At 37.5% G+C, this 20,724-nt stretch overlaps 1 protein-coding gene and 1 non-coding gene across 2 annotated transcripts in view; both read left to right on the top strand.

Annotated features, from left to right (window-relative positions):
* The first annotated feature begins 511 nt into the window (after positions 1–511).
* The window catches only part of WDSUB1 (WD repeat, sterile alpha motif and U-box domain containing 1), a 51,325-nt gene continuing 31,112 nt past the window's right edge, over positions 512–20,724 (top strand). The window contains exons 1-5 of the mRNA XM_049773123.1: positions 512–526; positions 1,006–1,427; positions 3,775–3,959; positions 12,474–12,566; positions 16,782–16,875. Of these exons, the coding sequence (XP_049629080.1) occupies positions 1,030–1,427; positions 3,775–3,959; positions 12,474–12,566; positions 16,782–16,875 (770 nt within the window). The 5' untranslated portion in view covers positions 512–526; positions 1,006–1,029. The remainder of the gene's footprint in view (positions 527–1,005; positions 1,428–3,774; positions 3,960–12,473; positions 12,567–16,781; positions 16,876–20,724) is intronic.
* LOC126010411 (U6 spliceosomal RNA) lies at positions 19,661–19,767 on the top strand. The gene has a single exon (XR_007496441.1). It is a non-coding gene; the product is annotated as a U6 spliceosomal RNA (small nuclear RNA).

Genomic DNA, 20,724 nt, shown 5'->3' with positions numbered 1-20,724 from the left:
GAATCAGCTGGGACAGTTTGCTAAAATAGTAGAAGTGTCTTTTTGAATTAAGGTGAGCAGATCTAGAATGAGACAGTATGGAGAAGAACCCAATTAAAGGGAAAGGTTTCAAAGGTAAAATAGTCACAAGTTTCAGGTTGTTCAATGTCCAGTTAGAGTTGTTTGAAAACGTTATATTTTGGGCCACACGCAGAAATGATCAGGGATTACTTGTGCTGTGCTTGGAGGTCATTCCAGTGGGGTATCAAGAATCAAACCCATCTCACCTAGATGCAAGGCAAGCACCTTAATCCACTGTACTATCTAGATCTCCAGCTCTATCAAGTTTCTGTTTATGTTGTTAATTTGCATTTACCCTCCCTGCAGTTGACTAGGGTTCGATCTCTGGCTTCCCCTGTTCCCGGCACTACCAGGAATAATTTCCGAGGGCAGAGCCAGGAGTAACCCCTGAACAATTCCTGGTGTGGTCCTCCAAACAAACAAAAATAATATATATGAATGAGGGGCCAGAGAGACAGTACAGCAGGTAAGGTGCTTGTCTTGCACGTGGTTAGCTTGGATTCTATCTTTGGCATCCCATATAGTCCAGTAATTTCTGAATGCAGAACCAGTAATAACCTCTGAGTACCACTTAGGGTAACCCCAAAACGAAAACAAATAAAATCTATGAATGGAGATTTTCTTGATCAATTCTTCTTTTTTTTTTGTTTTTTTTTTTTTTTTTCTTTTTGTTTTTGGGCCACACCCAGCGTTGCTCAGGGGTTACTCCTGGCTGTCTGCTCAGAAATAGCTCCTGGCAGGCACGGGGGACCATGTGGGACACTGGGATTCGAACCAACCACCTTTGGTCCTGGATTGGCTGCTTGCAAGGCAAACACCGCTGTGCTATCTCTCCGGGCCCTTCTTGATCAATTCTTAAAATTTGCTCTTCCCATTTTTAAGAATTTGAGTTGCGTTTCTTTGATTCCTAGAATGAACTAACCATTTTTTATTTAAAAATTGCAGGACAATTCACTTCAAATAGAGAACATGGTAAAATTAATTCATACGCTAACTGATCATCGTGACGATGTCAACTGCTGTGCTTTCTCTTCTTCCCTCTTGGCAACTTGCTCCTTGGACAAAACAGTTCGCCTGTACTCCCTAAGTGACTTCACTGAACTGCCGTACTCTCCATTGACTTTTCACACCTATACTGTCCACTGCTGCTGTTTCTCCCCTTCAGGACATGTTTTGGCTTCATGTTCCACGGATGGTACAACTGTCCTGTGGAATACTCAGAATGGACAGATGTTGACGGTGATGGAACAGCCCAGTGGGAGCCCCGTGAGAGTTTGCTGCTTTTCCCCAGACTCCACTTGTTTGGTATCAGGGGCAGCAGATGGAACTGTTGTTTTGTGGAATGCACAGACATATAAGTTACATAGGTATGAACATTTAAACCATTTCTTCATTTAAACCATTTTTCAATTTCACTGACAGGTCTATCAAAAAATAATAGAAAACAGAATTTTTACTGACTTGAAAGAGTAGATACTTTTTAGACATTATGAGAAAATATTTTGCTATATTTTCTGAAGGTCAAAAATATGCTTAATGTAATTCTTACATAGATTTGCTGTGTTTAAGAATCTTGAAAATTAAATGTTAATCTATTGGCAAAATAAAAAAATCATAGGAATGTTAAGTCTTCAGTAATGTGAGGATTTATTTTTTCACTTATATTTCAAGAGTTCTGAATACTAAAATAGTATTAGGTGCACTTCACATAAGAGACCCAATTATTTCCTGACAAGAATTTTTTCCCCCTGCCTGCCCCCCTGACAAGGATTCTTACTGAATAAGTTATCATGAGGAAAGAATCTAGTGACTAATATAATGTGTATTATAATTTCTATAAAAGCCTACTCCTGTACCTCTAAAGAAATAGACATGAATCAATTTATATTGGTAATATGCTTTTGCAACTTACTATTAAAAATAGGTACTTTGGAGCTGGAACGATAGTATAGCAGGTAGACTTATTTTGCGCACAGCGACACGTTTTGATACCTGGGTACACACTATGGTTCCCTGAGCATCACCAGGAGTGCAGAGGAAGGAGTTAACCCCTGAGCATCATTGGGTGTGCCTTCACAATAGATACTTTTATGAGCTTTTATTTTTGTGACATATATGTAATATAAAGTAGTTAAGTAATATTAAGTCCCATATAACTGGTAGTATTTTAAAGCTTATGATTTTAAATGATTAAAATAGGATAATTTCAGTAAGTGTAAACAGTTGTTACTTATTTAGATCTTTGGGTGGAAGAAAGTGAAAAGTTCTGTGAGGTTTTATTATGTAAAGGGAAAAAAAACCCAGATATAAGAAATATAGTTGTCAGTTAAGAAAATTTTTTTTTTCTTTTTTTCTTTTTTTGGTTTCTCGGTCACACCGGGCAGTGCTCAGGGGTTACTCCTGGCTCCATGCTCAGAAATCGCTCCTGTTAGGCTCGGGGGACCATATGGGATGCTGGGATTTGAACCACCGTCCTTCTGCATGTAAGGCAAATGCCTTACCGCTATGCTATCTCTCCAGCCCCAAGAAATCTTTTTATTATCCTATGATAGTCTACTTCCTTTTTTTTTTTTTGGTTTTTGGTTTTTGGGTCACACCCAGCAGTACTCAGGGGTTCCTCCTGGTTCTACACTCAGAAATTGCTCCTGGCAGGTTGTGGGACTATATGGGATGCTGGGATTCGAACCACCATCCTTCTGCATGCAAGGCAAATGTCTCACCTCCATGCTATCTCTCCGGCACCAACATTACTTCCCTAATTAGGAAATTACTGCTGTAAAATCATACCTCAGAAATAAACTTAAACACTGTTTCAGACATTTACTGATGATTAGTTCTGGGTTGTTGTTGTTTTTTTGCCAGTTTATTTTTACTAATTGAGAAAATATTAGCACAGCTATTTATCATCCTAATATAATTTTATTAATTTTTGGGTTTGAACCACACTTAGCTGTACTTTGGGCTTACTCCTGGCTCTGCATGCAGGGATCACTCCTGGTTGGAATGAGGGAGAAATAGGTCACAGGCAAGTCACATGCTCTGTTGAATGTTCTTACTACTTCTTTGGTCCCACCCAAGATAATTTTAATTGCCTTTTTTCTTCCATAGCAATTTATATTTTCACATGAGTCAAAAGGCCTTTATACAGTTTTTCGTGATATTAATACAGAAATTAAAATATTTTTGACCCTAGTAATACTTTTCAATACTAGTTATATCTTTTTTTAAAAAATTGGTTCTAGGGGCCGGAGAGATAGCATGGAGGTAAGGCCTTTGCCTTTCATGCAGAAGGTCATCGGTTCGAATCCCGGCGTCCCATATGGTCCCCCGTGCCTGCCAGGAGCAATTTCTGAGCATGGAGCCAGGAGTAACCCCTGAGCACTGCCGGGTGTGACCCAAAAACCACAAAAAAAAAAAAAAAAAAAAATTGGTTCTATAGGCAGTAAATATGGTGCTTATCTTATGGAAAAATATGAAGATATCTGGACCATGTTTTGAAGCCTCTGACATGTTAGTTAAAATGTTTAAATTCTCTACTTTCAGAAAGAGTTTATAACAAGTCTGAATTTATTTCTCTAGGTATCACTTTACTCTTTCTTGTTCTGTAATAGTCTTTGATTTTTTTTTTTACTCTATCAGTCTGTTTTAGAGGTTATAATATAAAATAATAAAAGACTTTTTGAAATGAAAACTGCTATTTTTTTTTTATTTCAGGTATGGTAGTGTTAAGGATGGCTCCTTAGTGGCCTGCACATTTTCTCCTAATGGAAGCTTCTTTGTCACTGGCTCCTCGTGTGGAGATTTAACAGTGTGGGATGACAAAATGAGATGTCTGCATAGTGAAAAAGCCCATGATCTTGGAATAACCTGCTGCGATTTTTCCTCACAGCCTGTTTCTGGTTTGTTACTTCATTTTTTTTAGCACTAGTAATTTCTTTTTGAAATTTGCATATGACTTGTAGTTCTTTTATTTATTTTTATTTAATCATTGATAAAAAGGAAGTCCTTTTAATTTATTTCTTTTAAAGAATATCCTCTATCTTTTTTGATTGACATAAAATCAATCAGAAAAAATAACCTAGAGAATCAGGAAAAGTGAACTATATAAATGAGATTACTCAGTTTAGCACAATAGATTTGAATTCCTTGAACATGGTAATTTAGAGCACTTGACCCTATTGATTCCCTGTGACTTTTAAATCAGAATAGTGATATTTAGATGTGTAAAATTATTTAATTGGGATTTTCAAGAAATCTCAACATTATAGAAATTACATTTTTCATTTACCATTAATCTTTGAAATACTAAAATTTAAAAATATTTAATAATACAATTAGAGTTCAGAAAAAGAAGAGCCTATAACTCCTGAAAAGAGACTCAGTTTTTTTTTTTTGTTTGTTTTTTTTTTTTTTTTTTTTTTTTTGTTTTTGGGCCACACCCAGCAGTGCTCAGGGGTTACTCCTGGCTGTCTGCTCAGAAATAGCTCCTGGCAGGCACGGGGGACCATGTGGGACTCCGGATTCGAACCAACCACCTTAGGTCCTGGGTCAGCTGCTTCCAAGGCAAACACCACTGTGCTATCTCTCTGGCCCCGAGACTCAATTTTAATTAGATACTGTGAAAAGAAAAGTTCCCATTTATTCTCATTATCTACTAGGATGGAAGTTCCCGTTTTGGTCTCTTCAGTCTTATTACCAGATCAATTTTTTTTTTAAATTTTGAATTAACTTTATTTCCCCAACAGTCAACAATTTATCTGCATTGAATTTTAAAACAACAAAGTAAAATAAAACCCCCCAAATAACTAGGTATCAGAAATCCAGATTTAATTATATTTTATTTGTGAAAATGATCTGTAGTAATATAATATGCAATACTTGTGCAAGTTAACATTTTTTTCTAGTCATAGAAAAATTGTAATAGAAATTTTAATGATGAATTATTTTGTAACGTAATAAACAAAATTAGGAAATGTTACTATCCTTTTATCCTAAGACTTTCAAATCCAGTGTGTATATTATGTCTCATCTTACGTCGGCAGGGCATGGTTTGTCACTCCTATTTCAAATGCACTAGTGGCTGATTAAAGTAAGATAAAGTAAAAAAAAAATACCAGATACAAAATACATAGCCCATAAGCGCCTTCCATATTCTGTTTTCCTTCCTCACATCACATCCTCTTTTGCTACACTAGCCATATTTCATTACTTGAATATTACTAATATTTTTCAAGAGTTTAACATGTGGACACTGTACCTGGTTCATTTTTAGTCATACTGTAGATTGCAGCTAAATTCACTTTATATAGCACCCCCACCACCTTATACTTATTCCCTGCTTTCACCTAAAGCATTTTGATGTCATCATTCATTCATTTTTTTCTTTTCTTTTTTTTCTTTTTTTGGTTTTTCGGGCCACACCCGTCTGATGCTCAGGGGTTTACTCCTGGCTAAGTGCTCAGAAATTGCCCCTGGCTTGGGGGGACCATATGGAACACCGGGGGGATCGAACCGCGGTCCTTCCTTGGCTAGCACTTGCAAGGCAGACACCTTATCTCGAGCGCCACCTCGCTGGCCCCTCATCTTTCATTTTTATACCTTTTTTTCTGTTGTTTTTGGGCCACACTTGACTGTACTCAAGACTTATCCTGGCTCTGTCAGTGCACAGTGATTACTCAGAGGATCTATGTCATGCCAGAGATTGAACCTTGGTTGTCCATGAGGAAGGCAATTACTCACTATATTCTCTCTAACCCTTTACTTTAAATTAAGTGCTTATAAAAATATCCAATGCTAAATGATAAAGTATCATATTTTTTAAATTACTTTATTTAAACATTTGGTACAAGGTTATTCATAATACAGATGGGTTTTTTCATAGCTTGGTCATTATTTTATTTTTTATTTAAACGTGATTATGAAGTTGTTCATGATTGAGTTTCCATCTTAAGTTATACCACCCTTCACCCATAAGCATTTCCCACCACCAATGTTCCCAGTTTCTCTCCCACATTCCCCCCCACCTGTCTCTAATTTATCTCCTCTCTCTCTTTCTCTTTCTCCTTTCTTTCCTTTCCTTTCCTATTTAGACACTGTGGTTTTCACTTTTGTTAATGGAGAAGTACTGTGCATATCAAATTATCTCTGTTCAACATCCATTTGTCCAGAGTGCTCAGTTCCAACTGTCACTGTATAGTAGTTCCTTTTCTCCCCTGACTACTGTGCTCCACTATTTGGGCAAGCTTCCTAACATGGACTGGTTCTCCTGACCCTCCTCTCTATTGTCTCAGGATATTATCACTATATTATCTTTTATTTTTCTTTCATCCCATAAATGAGTGTGATTATTCTATGTCTATTCCTCTGATTCATTTCACTCATCATAATACTCTTCATATCCATCCATGCATAAGCAAATTTCAACACTTCATTTTTTCTTACAGCTGCATAGTATTCCATTATGTAGATGTACCACTGTTTTCTTTAGCCACTCATCTGTTTTTGGGCTCCTGCGTTACTTCCAGATTCTGGCTGTTGTAAATAGTGCTCCTATGAACATAGGAGTACAGAGGGCTTTTTTTTTTTATAATTTCTTTATTTAAATATCATGATTACAAACATAATTGTAGTTGGGTTTCAGTCATAACAAGAGCACCTCCCCTTTACCTGTACAACCCTCCCATCACCAATGTCTCTATTTCTTCCTTACCCATCCCCTGCCTGTTTTCGAGACAGGCTTTCTACATCCCTCACTCACTGACATTGTTATAATAGTTCTCAGCGTACTTATTTCTCTAACTGTACTCACCACTCTTTGTGGTGAGCTTCATATCTTGAGCTGCTCCTTCTGGCCCTCATCTCTGGGAATTATTTCAATGTCTTTAATTTTTCCTAAAATCCATAGATGAGTGGGACTATTTTGTGTGTGTCTCTCTCTCCCAGAGGGTTTTTTTTTTTGTATCAAGTTTCTGTTTTCTTAGGGTATATTCCCATGGTATTGCTGGATCATATGGGAGCTCAATTTCTAGTTTTCTGAGAAATATCCATATTGTTTTCCAAAAGGGCTAAACTACTTGGCTCTCCTACCCGCAGTGGTCTTGTTCTTTGTGATGTGTTCCAGTCTTCTGATACCTCGTTGTTTTGTTTTGCATCTCCTGATGATTAGTGATGTAGAGCATTTTTCATGTGCCTTTTGGCCATTCTTTGAGAAAACGTCTGTTTATTTCTTCTCCCCATTTTTTTTTTTTTGGTTTTTGGGTCACACCTGGTGAAGTTCAGGGATTACTCCTAGCTATGCGCTCAGAAATCGCTCCTGGCTTGGGGGATCATATGGGACACTGGGGGAATCTAACTATGGTCTGGTCAAGGCAGATGCCTAACCGCTTGCGCCACTGCTCTGGCCCCTTAGCCCCATCTTTATATGGGTTAGATTTTTTGCTTTTCTTGCTGATTTCTATCAGTCCTTGTATATCTTATTTTTTAAACTTTATTTATTGATTGATAGGTTGTTTTCTGGGCCACACCCAGCGGTGCTCAGAGGTAACTTCTGGCTCTGCATTCAGAAATCACCCCATGCAGGCTGGAGGGCCATATGGGATTCCAGGAATCTAACCGGGTCCCTCCCAGGTCAGCTGCATCCAAGGCAAAAGCCCTACCGCTGTGCTATCTCTCCAGCCCCTGCCTTGTATATCTCGGATATTAACCCTTTATCAGATGGGTATGGGGTGAATAGTTTTCTTACATTATCTGAGTAGTTTTTGTATCCTAGTCATCATTTCCTTTGAGGTGCTTAAGCTTCTTAATTTAATGTAGTCCCATTTGTTTATCTTTTTTTTCACTTTCTTGTCCAGTGGTATTTCTTCCTTGCAGGTGTCTTTGGCTTCAGTATCATGGAGTGTTCTGCTTATGTTTTCCTCTATGTACCTTATGGTTTCAGGTCTGACACTAAGGTCTTTAATTCATTCTGATTTTACTTTTTGCAGCATGTTAAATAGGAATCTGATTTAGTTTTTCTGTATGTAGCTGACAAGTTTCCTCAGCACTACTTGTTTAAAATAAGACTTTTCTTGTTCCACTTTCTATTTTTTGCCCCTTTATCAAAGATTAGGTTTTTGTATACTTGTGGGCCCATTTCATAATATTCAAGTCTATTCCATTGAGCTGATTTTATTCCAGTATCATGCTGTTTCAATGACTACTGATTTAAGAATAGTTTTATATTGGGGAAAGTGATTCCTCCTGCCTTCTTTGTTTCTAAGAATTACTTTAGCTATTGTGTACATTTATTGTTTCATATTAATTTCAAGAGTGTTTGATCCACTTTTTTAAAAAATGTCATGGGTTTTCTTATAGGGATTGCACTAAATGTGTACAATGTATATACTACAATATGTAAATATGTACAATGTTTTGGAAAGTATTGACATTTTAATGATATTAATCCTTAGCCCATGAGCAGGGTATATGTTTTCATTTCCTTCTATCTTTTATTTCTTGAAGCAGTATTTTATCATTTTATTTGTATAGGTCTTTCACCTCTTTAGTTAAATTGACTCCAAGGTACTTGATATTTTGAGGCACAATTGCGAATGGAATTGTTCTTTTAATATCTCTTCTGTTCATTATTTGTGTATAGAAATGCTATGGATTTTTGCATATTAATTTTGTAGCTTGTCACTTTATAAGTCTATTGTTTGTAGAAGCTTTATTTGTAATCTTTAGGATTTTCTAGATAAACTAACATATCATATACAAATAGTGAGAGATTGACTATTTTTTTCCTGTCTAGGTGCCCTTGATATATTTTTCTTGCTTAATTGCTATGGCAAGTACTTTCAGTACTATATAGAATAGAAGTGACAAGAGAGGACAACCTTGTCTTGTGCCATATTTTAGAGAAAAGATTTTTAGTTTTCCCCACTGAATATAATGCTTGTCATGGGCTTGAAGTAAATGGCTTTTACTATATTGATGAAAGTTTCTTCAATTCCCATCTTGTTGAGAGTTTTTATCATGAATGGATGGATGCTGGACCCTATCAAATTTTCCTCTACATCTGTTAATATGATCCTATGATATTTTTTCTTTTATTAGTGTGGTATATTATAGTAATTGACTTTTATTTATAACTTTTTTTGTTGTTGTTATTTTGGGCCACATCCGGTGACACTCAGGGGTTACTCCTGGCTATGCGTTCAGAAATTGCTCCTAGCATGGGGGACCATATGGGACGCCGGGGAATCGAACTACTGTCTGTCCTAGGCTAGCATGGGCAAGGCAGATGCCTTACCTCTTGTGCCACCGTTCCAGCCCCTATTTATATCATTTAACCCTGAAATTTATGTTTTTTTGATATTAGTATGGCCTTCCCAGCCTTTTTAATTTTTTCAGCTTTCTTTTCCTTTTTTTGGTGGGAGGAGGGGTCACACCTGGCAACACTCAGGGTTTACTCCTGGCTCTACACTCAGAAATTGCTCCTGGAAGACTTGGAGGGACCATATGGGATGCTGGGATTCAAACCACTGACCTTCTGCACTCAAGGCAAATGCTTTACCTCCATGCTATCTCTCCAGCCCCCAGCCTTTTTTTAAAGTAGGTGTTTACTTGAAGTATTGTCTTCCAACCTTTGACTTTGCATCTATGTTTGCTCTGACTATTCAAATATATATATATATATATATTGGTTTTTGGGTCACACCCAGCGGTGCTCAGGGGTTACTCCTGGCTGTCTGCTCAGAAATAGCTCCTGGCAGGCACGGGGGACCATATGGGACACCGGGATTCGAACCAACCACCTTAGGTCCTGGATCGGCTGCTTGCAAGGCAAACACCGCTGTGCTATCTCTCCGGGCCCTCAAATATATTTTTTGCAGGAGCAAAAAGTTAGGTTCAATTTTCTGATCCATTTTGCCTCTCTGTGCCTCCTACCTTTGGTGCATTTAGTCCATTGATGTTGAGAGTGATAATTGTCATCAGATTTTGTGCCATTCTTTTGTAGAAGTTTGGTGTGTTTGTTGGATTTGTGTTGCCTTAAAGTAGACCCTTCAGTCCTTCTTTTAGATTGGCTTCGAGTCTATAAAGTTCCTGAACTGTTGTTTATCTGTGAAACTGTTTATCTTTCCTTCAAACCTGAATGAACATCTGGATAGGTGTAGTATTCTTGGTGAAACATTCATTTCTCTGAGTTTTGTCACTATATTCCACCACTGCCCTTGGGCCTGGAGTTGCTTGTGATAAATTCACTGTAAATCTTAAGTTTGCCTCTTTGTATATAGTCCCTTTTTGATCTTGCAGTTTTCAATATTTTATCTCTATGGTCTTCATCATTGTGACTAGGATGTGTGTGAGGGTGCTTTTGGGGGTCTCTTTTAGCTATTTACTCTTTGGGCATTTAGAATGTGGATGCAAGAATTCTTCAGCTCTGGCAATTTCTTAGTGATCTGTCTTTGACTATTGCTTCTTCAGAGGGATTTTCTTTCTCTCCCTCTAAGATCCCAGTGATTCTTATGTTATTCCTGTTAAATTTATCCCAAAGGCCTCCTCTTGTCTGTTCTTTATTTTGACGATATTTTCCATCTCCTATTCATTTAAGACTCTTTTCCAATTTCTTCTGTTGAATGAGGTGTTAAGCACTTCATTTTCCATCTCAATGATTCTGTCCTCACCAGCTATTACTCTGCTGATGAGGCTTTCCAGTGAGGTTTTTATTTAACCTACCACATGTTTAAGTTCTGATATTTCTGGAAGTTTTCTCATTTCTACTTTAGATCTTCTTGAGGACTGTCATTCCATAGTTTTTTTTTTTTAAGTTCTTTGAACATCCTTAATATTTCCATTATATAAATTCTGGATCAGAGAGGCTCAGTGTTGGTTGATGTTAGTTGAATCTTCAGAACTAATACCTTCACAAGGTGTGGTAAGGTTTTGCATAGTTTTTTCATTGTAACTTTTGTAGTGTGGTGGTGCTATTTATGTGTTGTGGTGGGGCTGAGAGGAAATGCATGACCACAGAGCAAAGTGAATCTACTCTGGTGGTGTACTGAGTGTTTTATTGTGGTATTGCAATTATGTACACAGGAAACTATCATAACAGTACTGTAAATCAAGAACTTTCATTAAGATTTTTTAATTAATATCTTTATTTAAACATCTAGATTACAAATATGATTGTAGTTGGGTTTCAGTCATGTAAAGAACACCTCCCTTCACCAGTGCAACATTCCCATCACCAATGTCCCAAATCTCCACCCCATCCCACCCTGCCTGTACTCGAGACAGGCTTTCTACTTCCCTCATTCATTCACATTGTTAAGATAGTTCTCAATGTAGTTATTTCTCTAACTGCACTCACCACTCATTGCAGTGAGCTTCATGTCATGAGCTAGACCTTTCAGCTCTCATCTCTTTTGACTCTGAGAATTATTACAACCATTAAGATTTTTTTTAAATATAGCAGGTCTACTTTTATAAAGATAATTGGAAATAATTAAGAATATAGCAGTCGGGGCCGGCGAGGTGGCGCTAGAGGTAAGGTGACTGCCTTGCAAGCGCTAGCCAAGGAAAGGACCACGGTTCGATCCCCCGGTGTCCCATATGGTCCCCCCAAGCCAGGGGCAATTTCTGAGCGCGTAGCCAGGAGTAACCCTTGAGCATCTAACGGGTGTGGCCTGAAAAACCAAAAAAAAAAAAAAAAAGAATATAGCAGTCATAACTTACGTTTTTTTTATTTTTCTTATCAACACTAGTCTTATCGTCCCTCATAGTTTGGAGGATGCCCTAAGATTAGTAATTCCATTATTTTTGACTCACCTAGTAAATGTGTATTTTTTATTAGAGACTTCAGACACTACTGTTATAATCCATTGAAGCACCTTATTTAAAAGAAATTATTTAACTAATATTTCATGTTTTGGTATATTAATATTTGTGAATAGATTCAGATTCTGGCTTCCTAAATTATGAGTTGCAACCCCAAGTGGAGTTATTTAACTGAATGGGTGACAGTTAGTCCCAGGATATCCTAAAAATTACTTTAGGGGCTGGAGAGATGGCTCAGTGACCTGGAATACAAGCCTTTTGCATGAGGAAGTCCAGGTTCAATCCATGAGCACTACCAGGAACAATCCCTGAGCTCCACTGGATACAGCAAAGATCTTTTTAATTATTGTAAAACAAATGTATTTATAATATCCATAAATGTTTTCTTATATGCCTCTTTTATATACCAGGTTGTATAAACATTTTATAGGCAGATAGTGCTTGCAAATAGAAAAAATTTAAGAAGTTCTAATTTGAATAAATATAATTTACAGGTAATAGCATAAATAATAAAAAATTTAAGGTTCTTTAGACATTTTACACTTTAATTTTTCTTGTGTATTTATACTTAACTTTAGCAAATTTACATTTTTTAGATGGAGAACAAGGTCTTCAGTTTTTTCGATTGGCATCGTGTGGTCAAGATTGCCAGATTAAAATTTGGGTTGTTTCTTTTACCCATGTTTTAGGTATGTATCAACTTGTGATTATTTGTTTATTTATCTTTGGCTTTTGGGCCCCTCCTGGTGCTGGTGGTGCTCAGAGTTTTAGCTCTGCACCCAGGCATCACTCCTGACAAGCTCAGGGGGGACCATATAATGAACTGGGGTTGTACCTTGGTTGACTCTATGCCAGGTAAATGCTCTCCCCACTATACTATCTTTCCAGACCATAACTTGTAATTATTTAGAGTGATTTATGATCATATAAATATATCTTTTTTTTGTTTTTTGTATTTTGTTTTTGGGCCACACCTGGCGGTGCTCAGGGGTTACTCCTGGCTGTCTGCTCAGAAATAGCTCCTGGCAGGCACGGGGGACCATATGGGACACCAGGATTCGAACCAACCACCTTAGGTCCTGGATCGGCTCTTTGCAAGGCAAACACCGCTGTGCTATCCGGGCCCATATAAATATATCTTTTAAATCTTGTAACCTGAAGACGTTTATATATTTAAAGTAGTAACAAAAACATTTAATGACTAAGACTATAGCATGGGGTTAAAGTGTTTGTCTTGCATGTGTCCCCCATCTAATTTGATCCCTAGAAATGCATCTTGATCCCTATAACTGCATAGACTCATGAGCACAGAACTCAGAGTAGTTCTCACCAGGTATGGGACCCCTGCCCCACCTAAGACACACACACACACACACACACACACCCCTGCCCCACCTAAGACACACACACATACACACACACACCACCTAACACATCTAACACACACACACACACACACACACACAACTCACTCACACATTTTAGGGGCAAGGGAGATGACACAAAGAATCTGGAGCTTGAATTCTAAATAACCTGAGTTTTACCCCATACCTAAGCAGCCCTAAACCATCAGTCCCACATTGTCAGACTAAAGTATTGCTAGTAGCTGGATAAGACATTGAAAAAGGTTTTAAACTTTTTTTATTGCTCAATGGACTGGAAGATATGGTTTAGATGCACAAGTTTTGATCCCCAGCAGATCTGGTTGACCCATGAGAATGGAGCTAGGAATACCTCGCTGACCCCAAACCAATTTTAAGAACTTTCAATCAAAGTAATGTATACACATTATTTAAAATTTAGATGTTCAGGGGCCAGAGGCATAGTACAGCGGGTAGTGCATTTGCCTTGCATGTGGCTGACCCAGGTTTGATCACTGGCATTCCTCAAGCCTGCCAGGTGTGATTTTTGAGCACAGAGCCAGGATTAATCGCTGAGCTTGGCCACATATGATGCCCCCCCCCAGAAAAAAAAGGATGCTCAATGCTGAATTTGATTTTAGTTCAAAACACAGATTCCACTTGCTTTATCTGTTTTAAATTATTTAGTGGTTTTTGTTCTCTATAATATATTGTAACCATATTAGTTTTTTATGTAATTTTTTTGGGGTCACATCAAGCATTTCCCAGAGGCTACTCCTGATCTGTGCTCACCTGGTATTGCTCAAAGGGCTTTAATGCTGGGCAGGGGGGTAAGGGCTTTAATGGTAGGGATTGAACTGAGGTGGCTGTATGCAAGATAAACTCCCTAAACCCTGTCCTTTGTCCATACTATGTAGTTATGTCTTTTTTTTTTATTTGAACTATTTGGTTACAAACATGATTGTGGTTGTGTTTCAGTCATATAAAAGGACACCCCCATCACCAGTGCAGTGTTATGTCTTAACTGTAATGCTGTTGCTGCATGTTTTTGATAATGTTTTCCACCAGGAATTTCTAGTTTAGGTGTTCTTTTAGTTGAGAAACTTCTGTCACTCAGTTGTATGATACAATATTACTTCACAATAATCAATGATAATTTTTCACTTTCTTTTCTTTTTCTTTTTTCTTTCTTTTCTTTTTTTTCTTTTCTGTTTTTGGGTCACACCCAAATACCAAATATCCCTCCTGGCAGGCTCGGGGGATCATATGGGATGCCAGGATTTGAATCACTGTCCTTCTGCATGTGAGGCATATACTCTACCTCCATGCTATCTCTCTGGTCCCCACTTTCGTTTCTTAATGACCCTTCTATGTCGATCCTCAATATTTTTCTACTTTGAGGAAAATTACTCTAATTTGTCTGTTTTTCAGCTTTTTAGGCTTTTTTGTTTGTTTTTATTGTTGTTTTTGGTTTTTGGGTCACACTCGGCAGCGTTCAGGGATTACTCCTGGCTCTATTCTCAGAAATCACTCCTGGCAGGCTCGGGGGACCATATGGGATGCTGGGATTCGAACGATGGTCCATTCTGTGTTGGTTGCATGTAAGGCAAATGCCCTACCTCCATGCTATCTCTCTGGCTGGGTTCTTTTGTTTTTATTTTGCACCATACCTGGCAGTGGTTAGAGTTTACTCCTGGTTCTACACTCAAGAATCACTCCTGACAGATTTGGAAGGCCAGATGAGGTTCTGAGGATAGAATCCAGGCTGGTGGGGCCAGAGCAATGGCACAACAGTAAAGTGTTTGCCTTGCACGCAACCAACACAGGACGGATGGTGGTTCGAATCCCGGCATTCCATATGGTCCCCCGAGCCTGCCGGGGTGATTTCTTTGCACAGTGCCACCAGGTATAAGCCAAAAGCCAAAGGAAAAAAAATCCGGGCTACATGCAATCAATGTAAGCACTTTACCTGCTATATTATCTCTTCAGCCCAATCTTCTAAATGTTTATTACATCTTTTATATTTTTTCCTAATAGCTAATTATCTTTCCAGTATCCTTTTATTTTACAAAAGCACAATCCTCTCAAAACTCTTTGGCTAAAAATTAAAGTATTGGACTGGTGGATAGGTGGTAAGGTGTTGCCTTACTGACCCCAGATCAATCCCCAGCAACACTTTTGGTCCTCCATGGCAAACTGCTAGGACTGATCCTTGAATATAGAGTTGGGAGTAAGCCCTGAGTACAATTATCCTTCATTTAACTTTCAACTAATATGGCTGATTTGTTCTCAGCTTTATTACATTTTTGATTTCTAGATATAAAGGTTACCTTTAGTAATTCATTTATTTGTGAGTTTTTTTTTTTTTTGCCATGCTTGTTGATGTTTGGGGACTACTCCCAACTCATTATTTGGAGTCACTCCTGATGTGTAGTGTTCAGGGGATCATGTGCCAGGGATTTAACTGGGCTTCCTGCATGTAAAGCTTGAGATTAAGTCCTATGAGCTATTTCCCCAATCCAATGATAGCAATTTTTTAAATTAAATGTCAAACTGGTGAGGATAAATTCCTTATTCCTCTAATTTCCTTACCTCTTTTACTCTTATCAAAGCAGAATACTTTTTTTGTTAATTTGTTTTAGGTCTTGCCAATAGTAGCTGGGTACCACTGAGGCTACACTGGGCAGTGTAAGGAGGCCTTGTAGAGCCAGTGATTAAACTCTGGACCCTTTAGCCCTTTGGCCTATCTCCTTGGCCTCTAAAAGTAAAATTCTTTTAAAAAACTAATGAATATGGGGCCGGAGAGATAGCATGGAAGTAGGATGTTTGCCTTATATGCAGAAGGACAGTGGTTCTAATCCCGGCATCCCAAATTCTAAAAATAATATGTATTTAATAATAATTTTAAAATAGAGCTTTTTATTCCTGTATATAAAATACATTTTACTGAGCCAGAGTGATAGCACAATGGGTAGGATATTTGCCTTGCATGAGGCCACCTGGGTTGGATCTCTGGTATTCCATATAGTTCCCTGAGTCTGCCAGGTGTAATATTTGAGCACAGAGCCAGGACATTGGGCAATTTTTACATACACACAGTGTGTTAGATGTTCAAGCATGTATGTGCATATATATTTACTATATATTTAATGGTAAAATATAGTTATTTTATGTATTTATTAAAAATTGAAAAGTGATTTAATAAATATAGTACCAATGTCCTCTGCCTCTTTACTTTTTCCAACCGTGCTCAATATACCATATTCTTTTCCAGTAGTGAATGTTTTAAATTACTCAACCATTTTTTTTTGAAACGTAAAGATGCCTGAGGATTCTTAAATGTGTACATGTTTATGTAAATTAGTAAAATAACAGTCTTAAAAATTCTAGGTCCAGGGACATATGCAAACATGGAGAGCTTGTGTTTGCATATGACAGGCCCTGGATTCAGTCCCCAGAAAATTACCCCTTATTCCTCCCTGTCCTTACATTAAATTTGAAGTATGGTTCACTTGTCAATTTTTCTCTCCTTGGTATTTGCAGGTTTTGAATTAAAATATAAAAGTACACTGAGTGGGCACTGTGCTCCTGTTCTGGCTTGTGTTTTTTCTCATAATGGACAGATGCTGGTCTCGGGGTAAGCTACTTTGAGTTTAATTTTCTCAATCCATTTTGGTCTGAAATAGAGACAATATAAAGAAAAGTATATAGCCATGAACAAATAGCTTGGTAAATTACTATGATGTAAACCTGTGTAACCACTGTACAGGTTAAAAAAATAATAGAACCTTGCTGTTGAGGGACTTCAGTTCTCCTCTTTCAATAATTCATTTCTGATGATAGCAGCTCAGTTCACAGGCAATATTTCTAATTTTTTAACTGATTTAAAACAAACCATAGGAATTTGTGTCTGATATTCTTTACTCTGCATTAGGTTTAGAGCTTTAATATTACTTCATATACCTGTTGGCTGTTGATTTTCCTTACTATGTAATACTACATAGCATGTATATACTATAGCATCCATTATAGTAGCCATATTAGAATGTATAGTCTGGAAGAATTATGGTACTTCGTTGAATAATCTGAATCTCTTGATGCACCTATTCATGCATCTCTATATTTAATATGTATTAGAAATGAAATTGGTTTTATAGAATCATCATCTTTTCAACATTGGCAGGTAATGCTAAATTTTCCAGTGATGTGGTGCTCCTTTAACAGTAAATTTTTTTTTCTTTTTGTTTTTGTTTTTGGGTGGGGGACATACCCAATGGCACTCAGGGGTTACTCCTGACTCTACACTTAGAAATTGCTTCTGCTTGGGGGGACCTTATAGAATGCTGGGGATTGAACCCATGTTTGTCCTGGGTCAGCTGCAAGGCAAGCGCCCTACTGCTGTGCTACCACTCCAGCACATTTAACATTGGTTTATAACCTTATACAGGTTTAAGGGGGGCCACATCTGGCTGCACTAGGGGTTACTCCAGTCTCTGCAATCAGAAATCACCTCTGTTAGGCTTGGGGGACCATATGGGATGCCGGGAATCAAACCCAGGTCAGCTGTGTGCAAGGCAAATGCCCTACTTCTATGCTATCATTCCGGCCCCTCTTTAACTGTACTTTAATATCATTCCTATACTTGATTTTGTGACTCATTTAATTAGACTTTTTTTTAAAATAACATCTTTATTTAAACACTGTGATTCCAAACATGATTGTAGTTGAATTTCAGTCATAAAAAAAACACCCCCAGTGCAACCTTCCCATCACCATGTCCCCATCTTCTCTCTCTGTCTGTATTCAAGACAGGCTTTCTATATCCTTCACTCACTGACATTGTTATGATAGTTCTCAGCATAGTTATTTCTCTAACTGTACTCACCCGTCTTTGTGGTGAGCTTCATAACTTGAGCCAGTCTTTCCAGCCCTCATCTCTAGGAATTATTTCAATGTCTTTTATTTTCTTAAAACCCATAGATTAATTAGACATTTTTGATCAGTATGCTGTGCTATCATTTTAATTTACATTTATATGAAACAAACAATATAGAAGCTGAAGGGCAAATATTTGTAATCTTTAATGAAATATCTGTTTATGTTTATTGCCCATTTTCCACTGTTTAAATTTTTATTGTTTATTATTGATATATATGTACATGTACAAAAACATATATAAACTTTTCTTCCCATTAGTCATTTATTGGTTATTTATTGTCTGTATTTTCCTTTTCATGGTTTATAATTGTAGTTAGTTTCTTTATGTTCTGTGGTCATGAATATATTTTCCTGTGTTAGATTCTAAAATCTAGACCATTATCATTACTTCTTTATAAAGTTTTATTTGTGAATATGGTATGTGATAGGAATCTAGTTTTATTTTTTCCATATTAATACTCAGTTGCTCCAGCATTACATATTGAAGACCAATTTTTTATCACTTGGATATATAACTTGTTAGAAATTACTGACTATGCATAAGTGTGTTTCTCAGTCCTATTTTTCTCTTTGTCCTTTAATATTTTTGTCTTTTTAAGACCTAATCTAAGATATTTATAAATATCTTTGAGATTCCTGGCTTTAGCTATGTTCATAAGAATTGTATAATTGAATTACCCAATTGCTTACAATTTACCCTATATATAAGCCTGTTTGAATTTTATTTGGGTTATACTGAATCCGATTAAGTTGGGAATCCTGGGGCCGGAGAGATAACGTGGAGGTAAGGCGTTTGCCTTTCATTCAGAAGGTCCTCGGTTCGAATCCCGGCATCCCATATGGTCTCCCGTGCCTGCTAGGAGCAAATTTCTGAGCATGGAGCCAGGAATAACCCCTGAGCACTGCCGGGTGTGACCCAAAAGCCACTAAAAAGAAAAAAGTTGGGAATCCTGGAATCTTTCATCTTTATGATGCTGATTATTTTAATTCATACATATATTCCTCCATGTAGTTATTTTAATTTCACTCAATTTTGAGTGGCTTTTAAGAAACAGTTTTTCCGTGCTTAGCAATGACTAGCAAAAGAAAGCTTAATATCTGTTCATTTCTTTTCTCCATTTTTTTTTGATGGGGTTAGATGTTTTTTTCTTGTTAAGTTCTGTCAGTACCTTGTATATCTTAGATATTAGTCCCTTATCTGATGGGTATTGGGTGAGTAGTTTCTCTCATTCTGTGGGTGGCCTTTGTATTCTAGTCATTATTTCCTTTAAGGTGCAGAAGCTTCTCAGTTTAATGTAGTCCCATTTGTTTATTTCTGCTTCCACTTGTTTAGATAGTGTTGTTTCTTGTCTAAATATGTCTAAACATGTCTATAGATGCTTTTAGTCTCAGTGTCATAGTGTTTTACATACGTATTCTCTATATACCATATTTTTTCATACCATAAGACATACTTTTTTTCCTCTTAAAAGATGGGTCCCCCAGTGCTCGCTTCGGCAGCACATATACTAAAATTGGAACGATACAGAGAAGATTAGCATGGCCCCTGCACAAGGATGACACGCAAATTCGTGAAGCGTTCCATATTTTTAAAAAAAAAAAAAAAAAAAAGATGGGTCCCCCAAGCCAGGAGCGATTTCTGAGCACATAACCAGGAGTGACCCCAGGTGTGGCCCCAAAAAAACAAACAAACAAAAAAACCCCAAAATGGGGGAAATACCTGTGTGTCTTATGGAGTGAATGCCACCTGGAGCTGAAGCCTGAGTGTAGGAAAGGAGAGTATACCCCAACCACTTGACATCCGTAATGTTATGCCCCACAATTTTGCACAGACGTACCACATAGTACGAACAATCAGGTTAATGCACTTTCACTGTCATGTATATAGCACTTTTGTTTAAGACTATTTGCTCGCTGCTGTGAATTTTATTATTTTTATATGAATGAAAAAGTATTTAAAATTCTTTTATTTTCTGATACAAAAAAAAGTTAGGTAAATGTGTTTAACCAGCTGTGGACCAGCATATTGTAAATATACTTTGGCCTCAAAGGCTGGTTGTTCCCAGCCGCCGCCATCTTTTGGCATCTCCCATTGCATCTATTAAATATTTTAGTATACCATTTTCTTTAGAATATTTTTATCTTGTTTTCCTCGTCTAAAAACTATGTGCATCTTATGGTCAGGTGTATTTTATAGAGCAAAATATACTGTACCTTATGATCTGGGTCTGATATCAAAGTCTTTAATTCACTTGGATTTGGCCTTTGTGCACGATGAATTCTGAGTTCACTTTTTTTTTTTGGGGGGGGGTCACACCCGGCAGTGCTTAGGGGTTACTCCTGGCTCTACACTCAGAAATCGCTGCTGGCAGGCTCGGAGGACCATATGGGCTGCCAAGATTCAAACCACTGTCCTTCTGCATGCAAGGCAAAACACCCTACCTTCATGCTATCTCTCTGGCCCCTGAGTTCACTTTTTTGCATGTGGCTGACCAATTGTTCCAACTCAACTTGTTGGAGAGGCTTTCCTTGCTCCATTTTGTGTTTC

This window comes from Suncus etruscus, chromosome 5 (genome assembly GCF_024139225.1).
Source record: "Suncus etruscus isolate mSunEtr1 chromosome 5, mSunEtr1.pri.cur, whole genome shotgun sequence".
NCBI classification, from domain to species: Eukaryota; Metazoa; Chordata; class Mammalia; order Eulipotyphla; family Soricidae; genus Suncus; species Suncus etruscus.
The sequence above is the reverse complement of the archived record's forward strand: the minus strand, read 5'-3'. Positions and strand labels throughout refer to the sequence as shown.